Raw genomic sequence first — 26,005 nt, 5'->3', positions numbered from 1 at the left:
ACTCAAATTGATGTTACATGGCCTGCAAAAAAAAAAAAAAAAGTGTTCTCTTTCTTCATCTTAGGTGATGAAATGTTCTTGGAAGACATTATTAAATTTGAAATTTTTGTTAGTAAATAAAAAAAATCCACACATATTTTCTTATGTATTTACACTTAAAGATATGTCGTTGCACTTATATTTCACTTAAATTTTAGCTTTTCATGATTATAGTCTTATATTTTTTTTCTTTTTATCTCTCTTGCTCACCTTTTTAGTTCTTTAAAGAACTAAACATAAACAACAAATAATTTTAAAAAACAAACAATTAAGAAAACAAAAACAAAAATGAATTCAAAGACAATGCTACCTATAATTTAATAGAAATTTTAACCTGATGGCAACTTTATCATTACATCATTTCAATGAATAGTACTATGAGTTTAGTATTACAGGTAAAGCTCTTTCCCTTTTAAATTTTTTTAATTTAATTTGATTTGACTTTAATGTTAGTGTTAATCTTTTTTTATAGCTATCTTTTTTGTATTCTTGTATGAAAAAATAAGTTATATTGATAATTAAAAAAAATTGTATATAAATATAATATAGTATAAAATTACTTTTATAAATTAAATTTCATAATACTATCTAGGATGATGGAGAAATATACTAGTATACATCGTGTCCAATATATACAAGTGCATAGATAATGTTAAACAAAGCTATTTTATTAATTATATTTCATTCTATTTTTTTGGCCTAGGATTAAGTAATTAGGGAGCTGTATTTTTTTTCCCCTTCGGTGCATAAGTGAGGTTAATAGTAACCTTCCAAGGACCTTTAGAATCTCCTTTACGTTAGAAATGTGATTAAAATCCGGGTGATGAAGAGAAACTTGTAACTTTAATCAACCTAAAGAGATAGAGTTGGAAAGATTCTACATTAATTATCTGATTAAAAATCTGTTTAAGCCTAAAATATATAGTTATTGATAAAAAGTTTTAGTAAAAAATTATTGAAAACAACTCAATTCGTAAAAAGGAAAGATATTTCTCTATTTTATGAATAATCATTCATATGATCAAATATTTGATGCACATTATTATACGGTAGAAAACATTATTCAATGAATATTGCTATTTTTAATTTTTAATTTTGGTTACTGAACTTTATTTTTTATTTTTTATAATATCAAATAAAAAAAAGACAAAAGGGTTTTTTTCCACCACCAAAGTCACCCTTTAATTTTAGACCTTTACTTTTATGTCCTAAGCATTATTTTTTACTTTTCAATCCTTGAATTGTAAGAGATAAGTGAGAAAACCACTTAAAAATGAAGAGAAAAAATATTGTTGGCACACTTCGGAGATAAATAAAACTAATTTAGTGGCAATGAGTTTTTTTTAATAAAAACAAATGTCATAAAGGTGGTAATAAACTTTCATCTTGTCGAAAAATTAGTTCATGGTTTAGAAAATTTTTTATTTGATTTAATTTTGAGTTTTTTAAACTGATTTAAAAATGTTTTAAAATTGAAAACAGATTTATTGATGTGCGTGCTTTTTTTAGTGTTTTTCGATAAAAAAAATAGTTGAAAATGAAATTTAGAGGTTAAAAAACTCTGAAGTGATTATTAACTTATCATTATAATAAATCTTTCAATAAACAACGTGTTATATATTTATTTAAAAAAAATTAGGATGAATGATAAGTTGTACATTCTATTAAACTAATTAAAAAAAGAAAGAAAAAAAAAAGGTAGACCCTGTAAGCCCACAAATGCCTGATTTTCATTTTATTGAGTAGGTGCACCGGCTAACCTCTTCGATCCAAACACCTAGCCTTCTAGTCTCTTTTCTATTCATATTTTCACACAATTGCACTATAGATAAAACAAGTAAAATGGTATTTAAATTACTATTTATTTATTTTCATTTTTTAATATAATATAATAGCTTTATGGCAATATTAACAAAAAACAATTATTATTATATACCTAATATGCAAAAAAAAAAATATACATCAATATTCAATGAAAATAAAATTTCATTTTTGTTATTATTTATAGAACGTTTTTATTATTCTGTCACATTAATTAATTCTTTTTCTTTAGTCACATACAAAATATCAAGGCATTATTTTAACTTTTTTTTAATTAATTATAAGTTTTTATTTAAAAAGAAACCCTTCTAATTAAAAGACAGGTTTTTGATAAACAAAATGTCTTTTTTTCTTCTCATAATTTAAATCTTTATCCTTTGTTTAAATATCTATTCTAATTATAAAAGAACTAAATAAAAAAAATTCAAAAACTTGCCAAAAAACGAAAGCCAAGAAACTAAAAGAATATCATTTTCTACTGTGCATTCATTGTGGATTCCATTGTTCCATGAACAATTCTATTTTTATTGAAACTTGTTCTTCAGTGATGGAATAATATCATGGAGGCAGGTTGACTACACGTGCAAGTAATGAATTTCAAATGAAGAGAAATCAACGGTCAATGCATATCTTACTAGCAAAGACCAGATAAATTCTTGGAAAGGTGCTTGGAGAATGATGCAATACGTCTTCTGTTTCAAGCTCAAAACCTAGTACCTATCTCATATTGTTTCACTCTTTGCCAGTCCTATATAACTCTGCTCTGAGGCCATTGACTTCGACCACTGAATCCCAAACCCTTGTCTCTTTTAATATCATGGTGGGGAACTTTTTCTGTTTTGAACAAATGGTTTCATTCATGATACTTGACTGCCTTTAAGAAAAAAGGAAATAGTATGATTGAAGGAAGCTAATTATATTCAATAAAGAAAGGAAAAGAATGATTGTTGGAGACCTTTTTGATTATATATGGTTTAGCTATTCCTAATGAAGTTAAAATATAATCTGAAAAGATAAAAACCATATTTGATAGAACTCTAACGCAAAGATAATTTGTATTTAAGAACTAAAGATATTGGAATAAACTTGAATCCAGAGATAACCATATGCTTAAGAACTCCAAGTGTACAAACCTCTTAACCATATGGTCAAATAACCCGCAATGAAGTTAAAATACAACTCGAAAAGCTAAAAATCATGTTCGATAGAACCTTAATCTAGAGGTAACCATATACCTAAAAACCAAGGTATTGAAATAAACTTGGGTCAGAGATAATCATGTATCTAAGAACCCAAAGTATATGAATGATGCCATGGAATCAGTTAATCGTCGATAAGTTGAATGTGTGATCTTTGTCCATGCAAAGAAATAATGTTTTACCACAAACAATCAAAAGTAAAAAACTTATAGTGTAGAATTCAACTAGCAAACTTTGTTTTGATTGCTAGAATTTCCTTTCTTATATTATCTTCTCTTAGTCTCCTTTATGTGCTAGGAATACTTGACAAATAATGAAAAGAAACCGAAGAGAAACATCCCAATTGATGTCCACATGAAGTCCATATAGGATTTGGAATCCTTGCAAAGTATTGACTCCAACTCTTTAATGAATCCAAGTCATATTAATAACCCTTGTAGCTCAAGCTCATGCATAAGTTTAGAGCTTAAAAAAGCCTCATTTAATCCCTCTTTGGTGTCTAAAATTAACACCTTATAGGTCTGGACTAATTAGATAGAGAATAGCCAAGAAAAAACACTTTGTTGATGAATATGTCAAATCAGTAACAACAATTTTGATCAATTTAAATAATATGTTTCTAAACTCCAATTAACCTGAGATTTTACCACAAGATAGTTCCATTTTCTAGTATCTCTATATAAACTTCAACTCGATTTGATATACGATTTGTGAGATATGCTTGATCTCGCAAAACTAGTTAGTAAGCATTTTAAGATAAAATTTAGACCTTACTTGGTTCGTATCATCTTCTCCATCTTTGAAAGGATTTGTCCTCAAATCTATAACACGAAGATTATCCCTTAAAACCACTAATTAGTATTAAGCTGAAAAAGAGCATCATTACCAAAGTTTGGAAGAACTTTGTTAGCAAAGAAGGTCTCTCTAATATACAAACTCTCTTTTTCAGTCATCTTTAATTTTAGTTGATTATCATATATTTGTTTAAGTGTCAAAGGTACAAAAGTTATATGCCTTCCATCCATCTCAAAGGAATACATATTTATCAACCCATCATTCATAATTCTCTTATCAGATTGTCATGGTCTACCAAGCAACAAATGACTAGCTTGTATTGGCATAATATCACATAAAACCTTATCACAATATTTATCAATAAAAAAAGCAATTAAAACCTGTTTATTCACCTTCACCTCACCACTATCATTCAATCACTATAATTTATAAGGTATGAGATGTTTGGTAGTGTGCAAGTTTAATTTTTATACCAATTCAGTGCTAGTTACATAGTGCAACTACCACCGTCTATAATTAAGTTAGATACCTTATCATGAACATGATATTTCATGTGAAATATGTTCTCACTCTTATTTTTCAAATCATCCACCTTGACATACATATTCAATGTTCTCCTTACCATAGGTGTCTTTCCCTCAATTGGATACTTAATACAAACATCATCAGCATCCTTTAATGGTGACATCTTCACCTCTTTATCCTTCTCATTGGTCTCATTATTAACTTTCATAACCATGATTTGTTTTTTGATATATGAAGCAATATGATCAAATCCCAAATAACAAAAACATTTAATGTCATAGTTACGATAAATAGGAGTATCATTATTACTTTTACTAGTAGGCAAAAAGTCTTTTTTTCACTCTATAGTATTTGACCTTACCCTTTTCGTTCGACTATGATGGAACATACTTGATGTTATACTTCCGATAAGGTTTTAAAGGGCCTAATAGTTGGCTTTTCCAAATGGTACCTTTTTGTTTAAGTTGTCTCTTCACCTTTACAATCATATTACCATCTCCTTCAACTTCACACAATGAAACAACTCCATAATATGAGTTATATTGCAATTAAGATCATTCATAAATCTAGTAATAGTATCCTCTTTATCCTCATCAATTTTAGTTTGAATCATAACAAGTTTCATCTCTTTAAGTACTTATCAACACTCTTTGTAATTTGGTTGAAACTCTACAACCTTTAATACAAACTCTCTATAGCAGTGGCTAGACATAAATCTTCTTCTCATAATGGATTTCATTTCATCTTAACTATCAAATTCCCTTTTATAAGTTCTTATATTGTTTGTCACTAACTGATCCCACTACATAATGACATAGTCAGTAAAAAACAATCACAATAAGCTTGATTTTCTTAAGTTTCAGGTAGTTGTGACATTAAAAAATCCATTTCAACTTCTTCTCCTATTCTAAATAAACTTCTGGATCATTCTTCTCCTAGAAAGCCAGCATTTTCAGCTTAATTATACCTAAATATCAACCAAACTTAGCATTATAATCACAATACTTGTATTTACCCTTCTAACTAATTTTTCATCATATTTATCCCTTCCATACCAATTATTATGTTGGTGTCCAAATCTTTCCCCATGGCCCATGAACATATTATCAAAAAATCAATATCACCCATATCTATTTTTTTTTATCAAAGTTGAAAATACAACCAAGTTGGTAAAATTTATAGCTCTAAAAACATTATATAGACTCTTTTAAATAACTTTAATAGACTTTTTTTAGGTTATAAGCCAATGAGCCCAAACTAGAAATCAACTAAATTAAGTCCAATAGCAAAATAAATCCCTAAACGATGTTTAATGAGTCAAAACAAACCTAAATTAAAAATAATTTTTCAACATCAAATAAATAAAATAAAATAATAAATACAAAGTCTTCATGCTAGAATTCTTCCATGTAGCCAAAATCTCCAAGCTCTTCTTAGTGGTGTTTTGATCGAAACTTTTAGTGCAGAAATTTAACTATGAAACTTTGTTTTGATTGCAATAATTCCTTATATTGCCTTATCTTAGTCTCCTTGATGTGCTAAGAATATTTGTAAAAAAAAAAAAGAAACCCAAGAGAAAGATCCCTTTTAATGCCCACATCAAGTCTATGTGAAACTTGGAATCCTTGCAAAAAATAGATTTTAATTCTTTAATGAATCCAAGCCATATTAGTAACCTTTATAACTCAAGTTCATGCACAAGTCTAAGGCCTAAATAAGCCTCATTTAATTTCTATTTGTTGTCCAAAATTAACTCATTATAGGTCTGGACTGAATGAGCTGAAAATAGCTAAAAAAATACTTTGTCGACGAATATGCCAAAACAGTAACAAAAACTTTGACCTACTTAAATATTATGTTTCTGAATCTTAATTGCTATGAAATTTTACCACAATATAATTCAATGTATCGAGTATCTTTCTATAAAAATTTAGCTTGACCCAATGTATAATTTGAGAAATATACTCGATTTTTTAAATTGATAAATATACATTTCAAGACAAAATTCAAACATAACTTAGTTCATATCAATGATAGTAATAGTTCTTGATAGGATGCTCCATCATTAACTATTGGCATTTCTAATTAGAAATCTTAAATTAAAGTTCAACCAAGGATTACGAGGGGAGTTTAGGAACAATTGCGAACTAAGAACTTATTAGTCCTCTTATAGGAGAAAAAAATAAATAATATAGGATAAAACTGGTGAACCTAATAATAAGCCAGAAGTAAGCAATTATCCATTTTGCATGATCGATATTGACATTTTGTTGCATAAAAATCTCTCTCCTGAAATGCATTCATTAGTAAAACATATATTGATGAAAGAATGAAGATGGCATGGTGAGATGTGAGAAGTCAAACAAAGTAATATGTCCTTAAATGTTTTTCAACAAAACATATATAAAAACCTAAATAAAATATTTTTTTTTGGACAAATTAATAACAAGGATCAATGGAACGTGGAGGGAATTTATTTTATGACTTTCACTTTCTTTGTGCTCCACTATTTATAAAAAAATATATATAAATGGAAACTCATATATATTTTTTATAGATTTAACTTGTCCTTATATTTATTTTAGGTTTCTAAGCCGTCTCTGTAACATAGCTACTCATAATATATTGTTATATTTGAAGTATTTTTTTAATCTATCATTCAAATATAAATTTTCATATAAACTAATAAAAATATCCTAATTTATGAAACTCAAAATCCATATATTGTTTTTAAAAACACAAGTTACATAAAAAAGATTTCATATTATTACGTGTAATATTTTTATGATTATTTTTGCTAATAAATTAGATTATGTTTGAGTTTTTAATACTTTCATCAATTTAGATAAGAATATCTACCATAACCATAGACTTTGGAATGATTCTATATTTGATAAATTGAAAATAATTAAAAGATTCAGATATAAAATATAATGAAAAATTAATAAAATATATAGGGTGTGGCCATTTCACTATAATAATAAACATGTTTTCTTGTGGATTGCTATAGTGAAATTACTATTTTACACTTAGAGTGGAAAAAATGGTTGTCTTGGTTGTAAAGGTGCTTTGGTCTTTTTCACTTATCATTTAATCATTAAAAGATATTAAAAGATTGTTAGAGGGTATCTAAATCTTGTATATATTTTTACACAATAAAAATATATTTTTATCCCTGCAGTCAATAAAATTTAGAGTCACTAACCCAGAGTGTTTTTTACTTTTCATTAACTTTTAAACAACATCTTTACCCTGTGAGCAAAAAAGTATGAGGTTGTTGTACAAGGGGTTTTTTTTTCATTCTTTATATGTAATTAAAATACATATTTGACCTTAGAAAAAACATAAAATAAGGGTTGCGTTTGAGGATATTTTTAGACTTTCATATATTTTTGGGTAATTACTAGAGTCAGGAGAATATTTTGGTATTTTCACTTTAAATTTTTAAGTTTTAAATAAAAAAAAACTACTCGCTATCTGCATATTCAGTGCCAACCAATAGTCAAACCTAACCTTCTGCTATGTTTTTAGAAGCTTCACCAAGTTCTCTTCCACATTACGTGTCATGTGACAAGTGAGATCAGCCAGTTTAAGACAATTGTCGTAGCTTCCCATCATGAATGATCTGCAAGCTCGACACTGCTGTCGCTTAATTATTTTTCTTGATACTTAGGATAAATATCTATTAACGTTGTAATAGTGTTTTTATTTGCTGAGTCAGCTTGTTGGCAGTTATCCTCGATCATAGCTTTGATTGAATTTTAGATATGATGTTTTGATTAGAATGAAGAAGATTTATCTCTGATTCGTCCAGTGTATAGAAAAATTTCAAAGGCCACGTCACTTTGAATTGGAAAACTCTTCAGAGGCAAGAGAGTCATCGTGATGTTATATCAGAATCACTACTTCAAATCATGAGTGACGCGACATTATTGTGACCTAATACAAAATCTTAAATAAAGATACTAAATAAAATGAAAATCATTAATTTTTTAATAAAGAAAAATTAGGTTGCTTTCTCATCAGTACTGTCGGTATCTATTAGATTTCAACTTTTTTTTTTTAAATGGTCTTTCGTATCTAGTCTCTACGTTAACATAATTTTTTTCGGGATAAAATAATCATATAATATCAATAAAACTCTAATCTTATTATTATTTTTATTTTTTTTCTTTGTTTAATTTAAATTATTTAACAGGTATGATGAAGGATACCAGACATACCGGCATAGTTGTTCCATATATGATTCTTTAATATAATATGGTTAATATAGTTCTTGAACGTAAAATAACAAGATCATTACTATTCAAGATATTGGATTTGATATCGAGAGATCAATAATTTAAGTTTCATAAACTATTAAAAACTTATATTATCATTAACTTTAGAGTTTATATAATTAGTAAAGTTATATACTACACCCACGGCCAATCTAAAAAATTAGTATTAACTAGTGATATATATTTGAGAGTGATTTTTCACAGCATGATAAAGAAAGAGTAAGTTTTCAGCAATGCACCAAGGTGTATATTTGTACTTGAAACCATCACCATTCAAGCTAGCTGACGGTGTAAAAGAGTGATTTCCCGGCGTTGCACCGATGTGCTCATGGTTTGCTTGCTTTCCAGCCCAAAGAATATGAAACTACTAAGAGAAAAAAACCATCGATATCCCATTAGCATGCTCACATGGAGAGCCGAGCTAAGCCAATATATCGCATCACAGCAACATTATGTTACATATATATCCTATCACCGTCCCATACAGTACCATATGATCATAAGCTGTTTCACACAGCAACACTAAAACATTATCGCAATACGAAAATTCAGAGACCTATATAATTTCCATAACAGATATGGTTTTCCTTATACAGCAATGTTGTTCAAGCTAAATTATACTGATAAGCAAATGCTTGTGTACATGGAATCTAATCCTCTAACCAGCAACCCAAAAAGCAAGGCTATTTTCACTTGCCTTGTTAATAAAGCGGCCTCCATCTTCTCTCTTTTGGAATCTGAACCCAAGAGGTACCCCCAAAGAATCCAATATTTACAGAAATGCACTTCTAATTCTGCCTAACATTTCTCACTGCCTAAACCCATACCCACTTCCCGGTTGGGTCGAGTACCTTAGCTCATATGGGTCGAGTAAGGTAGAAGAGAAGTTCGGTGTCATCACGCCCGAGTTTTGTTGAAAAGCCCCCGAGTTGCCATCTCGCAGCTGAGTTCTAACCCCACTTTGGACCTCCTCTTCAACCGAGGTCCCCATCCTCCCTGTTGATGAATCCGCGTGGCAGAGCGGGGGCATTGAAGGGACATGCACACCTTTGACATCGGTATTCGAGTAATTCGCACCAGGCTGAGTTTGTAGGAGTTCAGGCAACGAGTTGAGCCCAGCAAGTGTCGCCCAGTCAAAGCTCCCTGAACCCAGATTTGCTAAGTTGATTTTCTCTTCGTGTTGCATTGGTTTGAGCGAGTTGGTTCGAGGCAAAGCAAAGAGCCGGTCATCAATCTCTGTCAATGAGTCAAGGACATCTTCCAAATGAGAAGAGGATGATGAAGATGAACCATTAGTACTGTATTCTTTGCTTGAAACGCTTGACATGGATTTCTGTGCAGCACTTGAATTCTTCTTGTAAATCCGACACAATACCCATTCATCCAACTGTAACAACAAAGAAATATCAAGAATAAATAACAAGCAACCAAAATAAATAAATAAATAAATATCAATCGTCACTTGTATCAAAACAAATTAAAATCTGAGAATGGAATTTTGTTGTTGGTACCTTTGTACTTCCACTTTTGCGAGAGGATTCAAGAAGGCGATATTCATGCATGATCCAATTAGTTTTGGTGCCTTTTGGGGCTTTGCCAACGTAAAAGACCAAAGCTTTCTTGATGCCAACTTTACGTCCCTCTGTCGTGATTACTTTGTCAGTACCGGTGGCCTTCCAATACCCAGACCCGGCAACCCTGTTGGGTCGGGATCCATTGGGGTACTTGCGGTCTCTCGGACTGAAAAAATACCATTCTTTTTCACCAAATATTGCCTCACCTATTAACAACAACAACATCAACAAAGAACATTAACCCACTAAATTTATAATTGATACTATACATACAAGTAATTGAGTTTTAAGTATGATTATAACTAAGAGAATATAATAGAGCAAGATTACTAATAATTACCTGGTAAGAACCACGGATCAAACTTGTACAAATCAATTTCGCCAATGATTTGCAAGGAGAAATGGTGACCAGCAACCTTCTTACACAAGTATTGCACCAAAAGCTCTTCATCAGTCGGGTGAAACCGAAATCCCGGTGGCAAGCTCAATTGGGCTAGAGGGTCTGTTTCTTGCAGTCCCATTTTTGCACACGACTGTTTGTTTGGCTGGAGAGAAGAATTGGAGCTTCGATTTTATTATTATTTTCTGGGTTTTTCTGCTCTCTTTTTTTCATGACTAGTTGATCTTGGAGTAATTTATATAGGGATAAGTACGGCCGTCCTTGTCTGGGTTGATGGGGTATACTTTATTCTTATCACCGTTAAAAGCATGACACGTTCTCCATCAAACAGCCGACCTTATCCATGTGGAAGTGCTTACTAATGTCCGGTCGTGTTTGATTTTGCGGCAGCTGGACATAATATTTTTAAAAGTATTTTTAAATTAAAAATATAATGATAATTTTTAAATTTCTTTTTAGTTTTAATACAAATACATTTTAAATTAAGAAAAAATGATATTTTTTAAATTTCTTTTTATTTTTAATATAAATACAGTAAAATCATCTAAAATACTTTAAAAAAATCAGTTTTTTAATAAAAAATAATTTAAAAATCAATTTAAAAATCCAAACCCCAACTCAGGTGCATGAACCGTCACAGAAAAGGCAGTCATCTCAAAAGTAGACACGTGTCAGCATAAATATCACATTACGCACATTTTGCATGTCCCGACAAAAAGATTTAATGTGTCCAACCATTTATCAAGTGACGACACGTGGATTTTTGCGGAGTGAAGTGAGGCATGTGATTGTTTTTTTTCTTTTTTCTTTTTTCTTTTTTCTTTTTCTTTTCTTGTTTTATGTTAACGAAAGGAGATTGTGGAAGAGAGGGAAAAAACAAATAACAGAAGAAAAAAGAGGGTACAAATGGAGGCTCTTATATTCTGACACGTTAACGTTGAGGGCTTTTACTTTGTTTTTTTTATTGGAGAGGGCATGCGTAAGATTAGGGTTTCTTCTACACAAAACCCTCCATGAGTCCATGGTCTGGCGTGCAAGATACCTTCGTTTTTTTTTTGCTGACTCTCACGTGTCATTTTAACGGAAAGATATATAAATTGGTGGTCATGATTGATGAAGGGAAGGTCAAAGTTCGAGAAAAAGCATAAAAATTAAAGGAGCTGGATTGTTATCATGATTAAGGTGTTTTTAGAATTATATGGGCGTGGAACTTGAAAGAATTATCCCAAATCAATTCAAAAATAGTTTAAGTTGATATATTGAAAATTAAAATATAATTTCTATTATTTTTTTAAGTAAAAATAATTATTTGAATCTAGAACTTGTATATGTTTACATTATTTTATACTATTAATTTGAAAAGAAAATAAAAAGGGTAAAATTTAAACTTGTTATTATTTTATTATTTAACTTCTAATATTATATTAAAGAATCATTTTAATTGTAAATTTTAAATTATTATATGAGTTTTTAAAATATAATTTATATTTTAGAATATAAAGAAAGAGAAATGAATGTCAAAAAATGAGAATTTTAGAATTGTTTGGTGGGTAAAAGAGCAATGGTAACATAAATTTAGAGATACTTTGGTATTTTATCTTCTTCTTTTTTTGTGAAGATTAAACTTTGACAAATTAATACAATATTAAATCCACCTTTGATAGTGTATAATTTATTGTCAATTATCAAAAAAAGAAAAAGAAAAAGAAAAGACAAATATAGTAGCCTGAACAGATATTTTAATGGGACACGTGAAGATAAATAGTGAGTTTGATGAGTTGGCAAGTTTGGCATTATGAGCACACACATGGATGGTTCTGCTTCGATGAAGACTTGCAGCTGTCAGGGACAATGGAGATTCGGCACCTAACTTTTTTGTTGGCATGTAAGTTTCCTGACAGTTTTTGAGGCTCTCCGCGTTGATTTAGTCTGATGATGCAAACTAAAGTCATCCATGAATATCGATGCTTCCATGAACTTACAGTCCTTCTGCATATTGGGACTTAACGAGGGCTGGCTAGCTAGCCGGCCGGGGGTGATTTTGCATGGCCAAAAACAAGTTGTATGAATAAATATACGAACTATTTGCATTCAGTGAAGAAAATATTAGCAATAAAGTTGATTGATTTGAGCTTTTGCTCATATGAGCGACAACAATATTGAATCTTGGCTTTTCAATACCCACAAGATTAGACTTGCTGGCTAGGTCGATGCTTCCATGAAACTTACAGTCCTTCTGCATATTGGGAATTAACGAGGGCTGGCTAGCTAGCCGGGGGTGATTTTGCATAGCCAAAAACAAGTTTTATGAATAAATATACGAACCATTTGCATTCAGTGAAGAAAATTTTTAGCAATAAAGTTGATTGATTTGAGCTTTTTCTCATATGAGGGACAACAATATTGAATCTTGGCTTTTCAATACCCACAAGATTAGACTTGTTGGCTGGAAAATAAATTAAAAATTCAATTAAGTGCCGTCGAGAGAATCTTATATTAAGCTGATTTCCTCGAAGTTTCAAGTGCAATACATTGTTCAAAGGGAAGAAAATTGATTTTGTAGCTTTGTTTTAATGGCTAGGAAGGTCAATAGGGTGTTGAAGCACAAACAAAAGAGAAGGTTCATTCCGAGCTTCACCTTGACAGTACTTCAAAATGAAATTCTTTAACCCGCAGTGTTTCTTTGGAAATATTCAAAAAATTTGGGAAATCTCAATTTATTTTTCGACATATTGTTGGGTTCTAGATTTTGGATTTTATCAATTTTATTTTGATATTAGAACACTTCCATCATTTTATTTTTAGTGACAATTAAAAAATTCTATGAAAATTTATCCTATTAGTTTTTGCGTTTTAAAAGTATTTTTGAAAAAAAAATATTTTTTTTATTTTTTTCTTTACTTTAAATTAATATTTTTTTTGGTGTTTTCAGATCATTTTGACGTGCAAATATCAAAAATAATTTTTAAAAAGTAAAAAAATATATTATTTTGATGTATTTTCGAGTGAAAAATACTTTGAACGTCAAATTAAATAAACTCGAATTTGTCCTAAAGAATAATCTTAATTAGTACCAAATTATCATGGTAATCTTTTCCGCACAAGTTATTGATACAAGGGAAAAAAAACAATACCAAGAGGAATTTACCATTACTTTCGTTTATGAACTAATTAAATTGAAATTAGATGAACAAGGAAAGGGAAGGATATTGTCTAATATCAATTATATTTTAATAAAAATTGATAAAATCAAAAAGTTTAAGACCCAATTGATAGTCAACGAAGTCATGCGTTTTAGACTATATTGAAATTATTTCTGTAAAATCTTACATGCAAGAGTAGGCTTGCTCATCAATAGTCCTTTAGTCTTTTAATAGTGAGCTCCTTATATTTGTTAGGACCCATAGATTTAAATCATAGTTTTAAAATCAAATTTGGATGTGGATTTCAGACAAGACATTAGGTTACGAGTTAATTAACAGGATCGACCCATATTGATTAAATTTTTTTTTTAAAAAAATTAATATTGTTTTAATAAAAAAAATTAACAAATTAATAGCCAAGTTTTACTCAAATCACCACGTCATCTCATGTTTTTAAACATTTAGTTAAGTGTTATTTTTTTTTGTTTTGTTTCTTTCAACTCAAACAAGATAGATTAGGTCACAAGTCGGCTAGATCCGAGGGTGGTCCTAGTTTTAAAATAGTGCTTTAAATCCTTCCTCTTGAGAGTTAATTTAAAACACGCGGCGTTGTAAGATGAGAGCACTAGAATTACCCCCTTAGCGTCAATGATAAAAGTCTTGCAAAATGATGAATTCGTGAAAATATAAATAATTTATTTAATATTACGAATGACTGAATAAGTAGCAACCGGATTACTCTTTACCTTGTATTAGGATGATTATTTTTGGTTTGGTTTAATTTTTATAAAAAAAAATAATTAAATTGAAATTTATTTAAAAAAAAAACAAAACTTGTTCAAACCAACTGGTTTCGGTTCAATTCGATTCGGTTTTGGCTTAGTTTTTTCAGTTTTGCTCGATTTGGGTTTGGTTCGGTTTTTTTGGTTTCAGGCTTATAAAACCGAAACCGAATCGATAAGATTTTTTAAAATTTTAATCTGTTTTTTTTACTATTTAGTTTTTTCTGTTATTTTTTTTATTTTCTTGGTTTAATAAGTTTTTTGATTTTTTTCTTTCTTGTACCTTCCATCCATGTAATGAATCCAATTTTAAAGAACACATCTAGATCGTAACTTTTGTTTTCCGATCCCAACAAGCCCATAACTAACTTCGGAAATCTTAATCCAGCATATGGCCTAGGGTGGCCGGAGGAAGCCGGGCGGAAGCCCCCGTCGTGTGATGTCAAAATGGCCCATTGTGAGTTAACTTCAAGTTTCCAGGTAGCTTCAGCGTGGATTCACAACAGTCAATCGAATAATACGATGTTGTAAGTGTTGGATTCCAAATTCCAACCACGTTGTTAATGCCTCAAATCTTAAATTTCAACCTTTTTGAAACAACCCATTTTGGTAAATGGTAAACAGCCTCAAAGCAAGACTAGGCAAGCCGCAAATCAGGAAGTCATTGTCTCCTGCATGTTCGTAAGCCATTGCATTGCCATAGACAGGCAGCTTCCTTTTCCTTTTCCCTTTTTTTTTTTTCATATTATATTTGATCAAGTGATTTTAATGCATCTTACATTCCTAGGTCAGAATTAACGTTGTACATGAGAAGATTAAGAGAGGGGAGGGAAGTGGGAGTATGGAGCTGAATGTACAAACATTTTCTTTCTGTTTGAATGAGTGGTAAAATGAGAGGGAGGGGGGGGAATGAAAAGAAAGTTTATTTTTTCAATAATTTAAATGAAAAAATTTAGAGGGGAATTTTCTGAAAGTTGAAATTACTATTTAAAAATAGGAAGATGCTCATAAAAGAATGGATTATAATTTCCTACTTTTTCCATCCACTTTTTAAGAAAATTCTCCTTCATTTTCCTCTTCTTTTCAAATAAGAGAAAATTCTGCTTTGCTTCCTCCCTTTTTCTTTACTTGCCTTTTCCCCTGCCCCAAACGCTATGTAACTCTACAAGTGGTTGAGAAATTTTATGGTTACACAAAAATACTAAATAGAAATATTTTATATATATATATATAGGTCATGAGCTCCGTCTTTTTTTTTGTATTTATTATTTTTTTAAGATAAATCTAAGAGCTACCTAATAAAATATTATTAATTATATATTGAATACCAAAAACATTTCTGTAAATAGAGGCATTGTACTGTGTTATCTCTTGCCCGTCGACTCTCTTTCTTCTTCTTCTTCTTCTTCTTCTTCTTCTTCTTCTTTGTCAAAGATTTGATTACTCAAACGAGAATCCATTACAAAACTCAAAACAAAGCCCATCCATCATCTCAGAGTTGATGATTTACTATTGGGAAGATGGGCCTCAACGAAATCGTTACCTAAGCAATAAATATAACAGAGCCACTTTACAGAGTGGGCATGTATTATTCTGAAAGCCCAATACATTGAGCTTGTTTGTTTAGAATAATTATTCCTGTTGGATTTCCACAAATTTGGGGCATGAATTAGGAACCTCGAGTTGTAGCACTCGGCTACCTCAACATGCCCTCCACATAAGAGGCATGTTTTCTGAGAATTTTACAGCCACCACACGTCCAGAGAATATTTACTGCTACAATCATCATTAAAAACAATTTTGATCTTCGAAAATTAGAACAATTTATTGGAATAAGAGTGTCCTGGCACAAAACTTAACCAAAAAGAAAAAAAATCCACTCTACTTTTTAGTTACTCCAATCCTCATGAGAGCAAAGAAAGCGATCAGGCGATAAACCACAAGCATAATCCCTAATACAGCCGCACCAAGAACTTGGCCATCAAGCCCCACTTGTTTGATTGCAGGGTAATCTCCAACTAAACAAACTCCGCCAGCACCACCACATGGATAAGTGTCTGTGGGCTTGAATTGAGACCCCAGCAACAGCTTGTATGTGTATTGGCTAATGGAGATGTACTTCACCCAGCTAATGAAGGCAGGGACGTGTGTAACATAGTATCCGCCAGCGAGCAGGAACGACAGCATGATCACCGATCCCATTATGGTAGCAGATTTTTGGTTCAACACCAGAGCACCAAGTGCTAGTCCTAGACCTCCTGATACTAACACAGAATACAAGAGAACGAACAAGGTATGCAAGAAGTTTCCTGGTGTGCCTTTAAGCCCTGCCATCCAGTAGGTTATACTTACAAAAATGGTAGGAAGGACTAGCTCCATTGGGAGGTCACTGACAATCCTTGACATAAAGTACGATGATAGTCGATACATGCCGGAAGATCGTTCCTTTTCGAGCATACTACGTTCTTGGGGGAAGGTGAAAATCGCTTGGAATAAAGGGAAGAAGCCCCAGAATCCTGAGTAAAAGAAGAGGAGCCCCATCTGCATTTGTATTTTCGGATACATATCGTTATTATATCGAAATAAGTCAAAACTAACTCCCTGTTGACGAACCTGCTCTCAGGAAATGTTAGATTGTCGCAAAATGTTACCTGATCTTGTAGATGGGATACATCAGATTGCCACCACAGAAGCCCTGAAAGGAAAGCAACCACCAAGACCTGAGCAATCTTGAGGCCAGAGAAGGAGTCATGCTTCCTTTCTTTCACTCCTCTTCTCAACAATACAGAAAACTGTTGCCACCAAGTTGTTGCCCACCGTGCAACTTTCTGATCATTTAATCCATCTTGAGGCTGATCATTAATGTCTTGAACCTCTGACTTCAACTTGCTTGCAAGATTGCTCTTGTAGGCTGACACTAGATTCTGCTTGACTGATCCAGGAACCTCACTATTTGATGATACACCTACAACAGCATAAGCATACAATGTCCTCATTGATCATTTTTAATAATTAACTAATGCCCAAGTTCAACCCATGAGCAATATATCAAATTCCTTGAGTTTAGTACAGTGAAACTATTTAAAACCTTGTCCGGCCCTCTGTTTCAAATCTCTATTTGTCAACCCAAGCATCTCTTCATTTTAGCCCTCCCAAAACTCTTGTACAATAATGAAACTATATAATATTGTTTAATTATTATATATATTAGGTCCTTAATTAAACTATATAGTGTGGACTCACTTAATGTTTTCTAGGGCAGCCCCTGGAGAAATTGGAGATGTGCATGAATGACACGAGGGATTCAAGCCAAAATATACAACAAAGCAACCTACATAGTCTACTGTATAGAAATCTGTGAACGCAGGAAATTGGAAACCTCATAGGAAACTTGTAGAAAGTGAGTTAATTCCAAGTCCAGCATAAACACTTAATCAGATACCAACTAACTAATTACAAACATAAAGAGAACATTAACTCCACTTGAATTGCATGAATTTGGAAAACATTTCCTAGGTATGTTCTGCAATTTCCAATATTTTTAACGAGTTTCGACAAGGCTTTAATTTTCCACCTGAAACTTCTCCAAATCTCAACACTGCATGGGAACGTTTTCTGATCAAACATGCTGCCAAGTGTCAAAAGCCATCTTATCCATTAATGGAAAGAAATTTACAAAACTGGATGCAGTTCATTCAACACGCAAGGCAGTCATTGTTTCCTGTCCTTTAAGGATATCGAAAGTCTGATTTTAAAATGAAACAAAGTGGGGCCATATATCTATGTTTGGAATACTAAAATGCGTGCATGAAATTGGCTTAATCACATTGCTAATTAGAAACTTTATCAGCTAAACCAAGTACAGGTAATTGTTTATCTGGAAACTGAAATACGTACCAGAAATTAAATCAGCTAAAGCTTAAAGCTACACACAATCAACTATTTAAGTATTTTAGACGCAAAGCACTATAGTTAACAACCACTGACAAAGCTCGCAAAACATTTTCAAGAAACATAGAAACAAAAAAAGATCACTACTAGTTAACGATATTAGTAAAATTCCTCTATACAGTACATGTATGACATACCACAAGCACTGTCTTTTAAGTAGATTAAGATAGAGATTAGTATAATTTCACATACCATTTGCAAGGTCCAAAAGGAAATCAGCAGGATTCATGGGAACTGCTGGAGCATATCCATTTCTGGAAAAGTAATCCATAACTTGTGACCCCTCCCCAAAGTACAGTGGGCTGCCTTCTGATAACAGCAAAACCTTGTCAAACATGTAAAATAACCTACTTGAAGGTTGATGGATGGTCATTACAATTGTTCTTCCTCCTTTTGCCAGCTCCCACAAATTGGACACAATTCTTTGAGCTGTTGTAGAATCAAGACCTGATGTTGGCTCGTCCAAGAAAAGAAGGCTAGGGTTTATGAGCATCTCTTGTCCTATACTAACCCTCTTTCTCTCACCCCCAGAAACTCCTCTCATAAATGGGCCCCCAATGATGCTATTCTTGCACTTGGTTAAACCTAGTTGAGTAATCACAGATTCTGCATGCATGATCTTTTCTTCTTTACTAAAAGTATTTTCTAACCTAAGAAGGGCAGTGAAAACCAAAGTTTCTGTCACTGTTAAATGAGGGTAAAGAACATCATCTTGAGTAACAAATCCCATGTTCCTTTTCATTGAGTTGGAGAAGTTCTTGCCGTTATAGCTTATGTTCCCATCAAGTAGTCCTCCAAGTTTGCCTCCTAATGCGGTTAAGAGAGTTGTTTTCCCACTGCCTGATGGACCGAACATGGCTAGCATTTCACCAGGTAGAACCTTGCCTGTGATTCCCTTTAAGATAACCTTTTCTTCTGCTTTGACAATCTTTCCACAAAAACCTGCTTTCGTAAGTCTGACCGTGTAGACTACATCCTCAAACTGTACGTTTAATCAAAACTAAGACTGCCTTAATATATAACGCAAGAGATGGATGAGAAGAAGAAGAAGAAGAAGAAGAAGAAGAAGAAGAAAACATGCAAAGAAACCATCATTTAATAATCAAGCCATTTATATGAAAAGAAAAAAGACACTAAAATTAATGGAAAGAGAGAATTCTTAAATTCTCATTCATCAGTACCCTCAAAGAAACAGCCTTAGTTGCTTTCTTGAAGATGGTTGAGACTCCTGGTTCTTCCTCATTTAGCGCCTCTATGTCAGCCATCTCTTGTTCCATGCTGGTCCCTCAATCTATCTCTAACTCTCCTAACAAAAAAAACCAAAAAAACCAAAAAAAACCTCTCTTTCAATATATATATTCTTAAAACAAATGACAGAGAGCCAAGATCCTCTTTTCTTTCTGTAAATGTATGTATATGTAGAAGCACGTATTGTATGTAACACAAAAGTCGGGGAAAAAAAAGGAGAGAAGAGAGAGGAGGAGGCTGGAATAGGGTTCATGCGAGATAAATGAGAAATAGAGAGATCAGTAGGGCGCTACCTGATCAAACAAAGGGAGAGATACTTGGCTTTTCAAGAGGACTGTTAACTTGTTGAGCTATTCACGGCTCTATATACTTTGGCTTTAGTTTAATTACCATAATTTTTAGTAGTTCGATAAATAATTATACTCCGATACCTTTGTATTTGGCTCAGCCACTCAACTGGTGGGCCTTTTTTCTTTTTTATTATTATTTCTAATAGAGGTTATGAAGGCCACTCACCTCAGTTGAGAAGCTATGCCTTAATAAGAGTTCTTGCATTTGGTGCTTCCTGAGGCTTTCTTCCTTTTCCTTTCCTTTTCTTCTTCTTGTTTTTATTATTATTATTATTATTATTATTTCTAATAGAGGTTATAGAATGCCATTCAACTCAGTTGAGAAGCTATGGGATCTCACCTTAATAAGACTTTTTTCTTTTCAAGAATTTTGTCCTTGTAAGAAAATATCTATTGATTGTACCCTCAAACTTGTGTTTCTTGTAAGGATTATGTCTTTTTCAAGAAATTTTATCGAACTCAATATGTAACTAGATGAAAATTTTCTTACTTTTTACCTAACAAAAAAGCAAACTAGATGAAAATTTTCAATTGTAACTCCACCTCTAATTTTGCAAACCTAATTTCTAATTCAATCATTTTATTAAACAAGAAAATCCATCAAAAGTTTACAACTTTGATTTCAATTCTTGTTTTTTCTTACTTTTTACCACAACAAATGTTAAACAGATCAAAACTCTTTTTTCTTGGTTATATTTTTTTATCTAATTCTAATTCATTTATGGCTATTTCTTTTTTGTATGATTCTTATATCATATCAAGATACTCATACCATTTTTACATAAATAGAAAGAATTTATCAAACATTGAAGGATAAAATGGAAAAAAAATCAATTATACAAAAGGATCTAAAATGAATAAAAAATAGCAATTGAAAGAATAAGGATAAAAAATAAAATAAAAAATAAATTAGAGGACAACAATAATTTTTTTATTGAAGGGTGAAATTGAAAAGAAAAATCAATTTAACAAAATGACAAAAAATATCAAAAGAGTAGGAATCAAATTAAAAAATAAATGATAAATTTAGATTGAAGAAAAAAAATTAAAAACAAATAAAGATTTTACAAAGGAAAAGGAAAGAAAAATTAGAAATAAAAAGAATAAGAACGAAATTAAAAAAAAATATCACAAATTAGGATTGAAAGATGAAATAAAAAAACAAACAAAAACTCTACAAAAAGATCAAGAACAAAAAATAAAAAATCAAAAGAATAAGAATCATATTGAAAAACAAATAATTTTTTTACAAAATGTCCAACAAAAATTAAAAATCAAAAGAATAAGGATTGAAGTTAAAATACAAATAACCAAGATGATAACTATTAAATTTTAAATGGCTAGTGTGAATTTCAATGGGAGGAAAGAGAAAAGAGGGAGAGAAAAAAAAACATCACCAACACCAAATTATGCCACCTACACTGTTGTGTGCCGCTTAAACAGGAAGAGAACGCCATGAGGATTTCAATGATATTACAGAAGGAGTTTTTGGCTATAGGAAGGCACATCCGCGCCGCCAGAAAGGCGCAAGTTCCTCTCATGCGTTGACGAGTACGACCCATGCACCAACACCTTCTTGATTAAATTATTATTTTATATTTATTAAAAGACTTAATTACTCTCAATCTCAAATCAACTTCATAATAATAAATGAACCAAGTTGCAAAGACAACAAAGCCCCAATACATAAGCTTTAAAATTTTTAAAACTAATGAAATTCCCTCCATTAATAAATTTGATTATTCTCTATATATAAAAAAAGAATTAAACCTAATATTTTTTTGTTTTGTTTTAAAGAGCTACAAAAACTATCCAAGTAATGAAGAGTCATTCTAGAAAAAACTAAAGAAGATAATCAGACTTATTCCATTGGCTAGACAAGACAATAAGTTGGAAAAATTATTCTTTATGGATTAGAACCAGGAAAAAACTAAAGAAGATAACCCAAGAAGAGAGAGTGTGTGGGAAATAAAGAAGAAGAGAAAAGGAAATGCAAGAGAAAGAAAGATGAGCTTGGGAGTTGAAATAGTGATGGCAGTGGTGGGTCTATGGGCTTTTGTTTTGCGGCCATTGGCAATGAGGCACGCAGGAGAGATGGTGGAAGTGATGGGTTATGCGTTATGGCAGATGATGAAAGGGAGGCCTTCTGTTAGTCTCTCTATTTATCTTCCTTATTCAAATTCTTTTCTTCACTAATGGTGGATCACTACTTCAAATCAAGTCGAGGAAAGAAGCTGAGATGCAGAGTACAAGCGATAAAGTCAGCTGCTTTTTAAAGTTTTCTTGTTAGGTAGCAGGGTTTTCAAGGAAGAGTTTCTAAACATTAATCCTAGCTTAATGAAGTGAAATAATTTTTAATTTCTAAACATTAACATTGATGAATTTTTCTTGTGAATGGTAATGAAATCTTCATGTGAATTTTACCTGTGCACGGAGTGTATATCTCTTATTAGTGAAATAATATCCTTCACATCTCTTCATCCTATAACCGACTTCATTGAAGCCGCTTATCCCTAGGTGAGTCATTCAAGGATTAGGTTTGAATCTAAAGAAAGAAACGTAGAATACAAGCAGCAGTTTTGATTTAATGTTTGTATACTAGTAATTCTTCTTTAGAGTAAGGGTATGTTTGTTTCTAGAAAGTGATTTTTGGAAAATCACTTTTCAAATTTTTCTATATTTATTTATTATTAAAAAAATTAGTCAACGGAAAACACTTTTCAGTCAAAGAAAAATTTGGTTTGGTTTTCAGGAAAATATTTTCCTTTTATTTTAGACGGAAAACATTTTCCGGAAGTCGTGAAAAAATTAGAAATGTCATATTATTTGCTGATTATATCAAATTTGATCCTCAAACTTTTGATTGTTATATATATTTTGTTTGAATATTTATTTTTCAATTTCATCCCTTAGAATTTAATTTTTATATTAACTTTGGTCCTCATTTTTATAATTGTTATTTGCTTTTCCCTTATTATTTTTTAATTGAAATTTTTTATCTATCAAATTTGATCATCATTCTTTTGACTGTTACTTATTTTATTTGAAATAATTTATAAAAAGTTAATTATTATTATTTTAATTTCTTAATTTTTTTATTTTTAATATATATAGGACTATAGATACTGTGAATGCCGCTAGGAGAACTACAATTCTTTTAAATCTCTTGGATATATCTATCAACATATTGGAGAGAATAATTTAACCTTAGTATGCAAAAATTGATCCATGTCTACCATGCATGTAGCTGGAAATAAGAAGGAAATCGTATCCAATAAAAAAATATAGGCACTAGGAGTAAATATGTATCTGTTTGTTCCCTGATACCGGAAAATAAAAAATAAATAGAAGAAACAATTTCCCCCAGCCTGCTGTGAAAGTTGGAGCGCATATATATATATATATACATTGAAAAGTAATATTAAAATACTGTATGGACTGACAAAACAATACGGGGCATAAAACTTTTAATTTTATTACATTTCTTAGTTCGATGTTAATTCTTACATAAATATGGAACTATCGAGCTACATCTTACAATATTAATGGCTACAATTATTTATTAAGCTTGCTACTTTGAGCTATGATTTATTACAAAGAAATAAGTGAGTACAATTAACTAAATAATTAAATAAATAATTTTTTTAACATTTTTTTAATAAATGAAAGATTGGTTTTACAATTTATTAACACAAATTGAATGATAAACTGGCAGCAAAGGCTTCACAATGGACGATCTCTCGGTCGCATTGGAAACCTTCATCTTCAATGAAAGAGACATGTACTAGACATGCAATATTGGAGTGCTTTTACGGCGCTGCACCTGCTTTTCGCTCTCAATCTCAAGTAAGGTTTTGATGACAATATCCGATGCGCTTGTTACAACGTCCGACCAGTTCCTGGAAATTACAAAGGTGAAAACGTGAAGAAAAATCCAAATTTCACAGTAAATTGTTCAATTAGAAAGTGAAAATCCAGTTCCCATCCAAACAAGAGAAAGAAAGTTATGGTGATCTTTACCCTTTCAAGGAGTCGAAAGTGAGTCCTACAGTGTACTTAGACTCTTCAAGAGCCCAGTTAAACCTCCGTATATCCTCCATAGGACATTTTGCATTGTTCACAACACGAAGTTGTGAGGGCTTAATGTCACAAAAGATAGGAATTACCTTTTTCTTTGACTCCATAATAAGAGCTAATTCATGAAGACAGAAGTATGACTCACAATACCGAGGAGAAAAAACAGCAACACCAACCTTACATTTCCTTATTGCACTATTGATATTATCAAACAACTTATCTCCTGGCTTCATATTCTTGTTGTCCAAGAAAGGATGTAGGTTTAAGCGGGAAAGGTTATCGTAAAGCAAAGTAGCAACCGTTCTCTTTGTGTCGATCCCTCTGTGGTTAATGAAAACATCACAAGGTTTGGTAACACGATTTGCTAGGAGAAATAGGGATGAGCGATGCATGGTTACTAGAGAAAAAGTTTAGTTGTAGATCGTTCTCTCAGCAGATAATTTCTTTTCTTTAGCTTTGTTTCTTATAGCTTGTGTTGTTATTGTAGAAGGGTAGGTTGGTGGCTTTACCTTATATAGAGTCAGGCCTGGGTCCTTGATTCGTTGGATTATTCTTTTGAAAAAAAAAAAAAAAGGTCCCCTTCGTGGTTTAATAGAGAATACTTTCACCTTGATTGACTGTTTTACCTCTTCTGTTGAATTTGAAGGAAGAATTTTATATGAAAAGGTTGAAGATCAACAAACAGCCGTATAAATGTTCGAATTGACAGAAGATGAAAACAACAAAACCTTGACCACGATTATCAAAAAAAAAACAAAACCTTGACCACCTATAGGCTTTCTGCTGGGAATCATGTTGAACCCTTCAAAGAAGTTACGATCTTAAATAATATATTTAAATTTTAAATGCATGCAGGGACAGAACAATATATGTCAGCTTGACAAATACGAGCGAATGAGGAAGAAACTGCAAAAATCACGTGGATTAAGACTCTCAAGGGTGTTCAAAGTAAATGCCACTATTTATGTACGATTTCTTACTATATATTTTCTCTAATATTATAAGGGCAGCTAAACACTCATTAACCTAATATCCATCTAAATAAATTTAATTCAGGTATTTACCTCTTTCAAGGGTTTATTTGACTATAGGAAAATTCATCAATTAATTAATCTTGATCGACTTCATAAAATAAAACCTTTCTTACATCGTGCTAAAAGGGCTACAAACACGTATAAATTAGTAGTTATGTATCGAGTAACTTCTTAAAATAAAATAGATTCAATTCTCAATAATTTTAGTTATTATAATGCAACAAGTCTTTTAATAAATAAAAACAAAAGTGAGATGGAAAAGCCTATTGAAATTAAGATATATGGTTGCTATTAATTAATTATGCGCTGGTTTTGGAATAAAATTTTAACTAATATACTAAAATATAATTATAAAAGTCTATTTTTTCCCCTAGATGTTTTATAGTTTTCATAGTTATTATTTTTTTAGTTCAAGATAGTAAAGGTCCGTTTTGGTCCCTAGATTTTCTATACTTTTTACATTTTATCCTTTTTGTTTCAGTTAAAAACAGTAAAAGTATATTCCGGTTCCTTTATTTTTCATATTTATATATAAAAAAATCAAATCATGGGGTGAAAACACAATATATAAATATACTCTCTCATAATTACGTATCCTATGAATTAAAGTTACATAGCTTTAGAGAGTGTGCTTCAATGAACTATGAGTTTATATACTTGGTAATTTTAATTTGAAGTATATTCAATTATGATAACCTTATCCCTTACTTATCGAAGAAACCAAATTTATCTAACAAGCTTTGCTAAATGGAGTTTTGAAAATGAAGCATAAAATAAGTTTAGAGGG

At 31.3% G+C, this 26,005-nt stretch overlaps 3 protein-coding genes across 3 annotated transcripts; all 3 read right to left on the bottom strand.

Moving 5' to 3' along the window:
- Positions 1 to 9,189: 9,189 nt before the first annotated feature.
- Positions 9,190 to 10,848, bottom strand: LOC133703006 (NAC domain-containing protein 72-like). The gene is made up of 3 exons (XM_062127386.1): positions 10,574 to 10,848; positions 10,171 to 10,439; positions 9,190 to 10,046 (listed from the first exon to the last, which is right to left on the bottom strand). The coding sequence occupies exons 1-3, from the start codon at positions 10,752 to 10,754 to the stop codon at positions 9,468 to 9,470; spliced, it is 1,029 nt and encodes a 342-aa protein (XP_061983370.1). The 5' UTR covers positions 10,755 to 10,848; the 3' UTR covers positions 9,190 to 9,467.
- A 5,591-nt stretch (positions 10,849 to 16,439) lies between these two features.
- Positions 16,440 to 19,786, bottom strand: LOC133703062 (ABC transporter G family member 9-like). The gene is made up of 4 exons (XM_062127464.1): positions 19,691 to 19,786; positions 18,702 to 19,491; positions 17,210 to 17,523; positions 16,440 to 17,099 (listed from the first exon to the last, which is right to left on the bottom strand). The coding sequence occupies exons 1-4, from the start codon at positions 19,784 to 19,786 to the stop codon at positions 16,440 to 16,442; spliced, it is 1,860 nt and encodes a 619-aa protein (XP_061983448.1).
- A 4,105-nt stretch (positions 19,787 to 23,891) lies between these two features.
- LOC133702775 (probable 2' cyclic ADP-D-ribose synthase BdTIR) lies at positions 23,892 to 24,576 on the bottom strand. The gene is made up of 2 exons (XM_062127092.1): positions 24,128 to 24,576; positions 23,892 to 24,006 (listed from the first exon to the last, which is right to left on the bottom strand). The coding sequence occupies exons 1-2, from the start codon at positions 24,574 to 24,576 to the stop codon at positions 23,892 to 23,894; spliced, it is 564 nt and encodes a 187-aa protein (XP_061983076.1).
- Between the last annotated feature and the right edge of the window lie 1,429 nt (positions 24,577 to 26,005).

This window comes from Populus nigra, chromosome 9 (genome assembly GCF_951802175.1).
Source record: "Populus nigra chromosome 9, ddPopNigr1.1, whole genome shotgun sequence".
Classification (NCBI taxonomy): Eukaryota; Viridiplantae; Streptophyta; class Magnoliopsida; order Malpighiales; family Salicaceae; genus Populus; species Populus nigra.
The sequence above is the reverse complement of the archived record's forward strand: the minus strand, read 5'-3'. Positions and strand labels throughout refer to the sequence as shown.

Excerpts from the sequence above, each read along its gene's own strand:
- LOC133703006 (XM_062127386.1), bottom strand. The coding sequence starts at position 10,754 with ATGGGACTGCAAGAAACAGACCCTCTAGCCCAATTGAGCTTGCCACCG. Across the intron at positions 10,440-10,573 it reads TGATCCGTGGTTCTTACCAG|GTGAGGCAATATTTGGTGAA; the intron begins GTAATTATTAGT and ends TGTTGTTAATAG. Across the intron at positions 10,047-10,170 it reads GCAAAAGTGGAAGTACAAAG|TTGGATGAATGGGTATTGTG; the intron begins GTACCAACAACA and ends TTGTTGTTACAG.
- LOC133703062 (XM_062127464.1), bottom strand. The coding sequence starts at position 19,786 with ATGGAACAAGAGATGGCTGACATAGAGGCGCTAAATGAGGAAGAACCA. Across the intron at positions 19,492-19,690 it reads CTAAGGCTGTTTCTTTGAGG|TTTGAGGATGTAGTCTACAC; the intron begins GTACTGATGAAT and ends TTAAACGTACAG. Across the intron at positions 17,100-17,209 it reads TATCCCATCTACAAGATCAG|ATGGGGCTCCTCTTCTTTTA; the intron begins GTAACATTTTGC and ends ATACAAATGCAG.
- LOC133702775 (XM_062127092.1), bottom strand. The coding sequence starts at position 24,576 with ATGCATCGCTCATCCCTATTTCTCCTAGCAAATCGTGTTACCAAACCT. Across the intron at positions 24,007-24,127 it reads ACTTTCGACTCCTTGAAAGG|GAACTGGTCGGACGTTGTAA; the intron begins GTAAAGATCACC and ends TGTAATTTCCAG.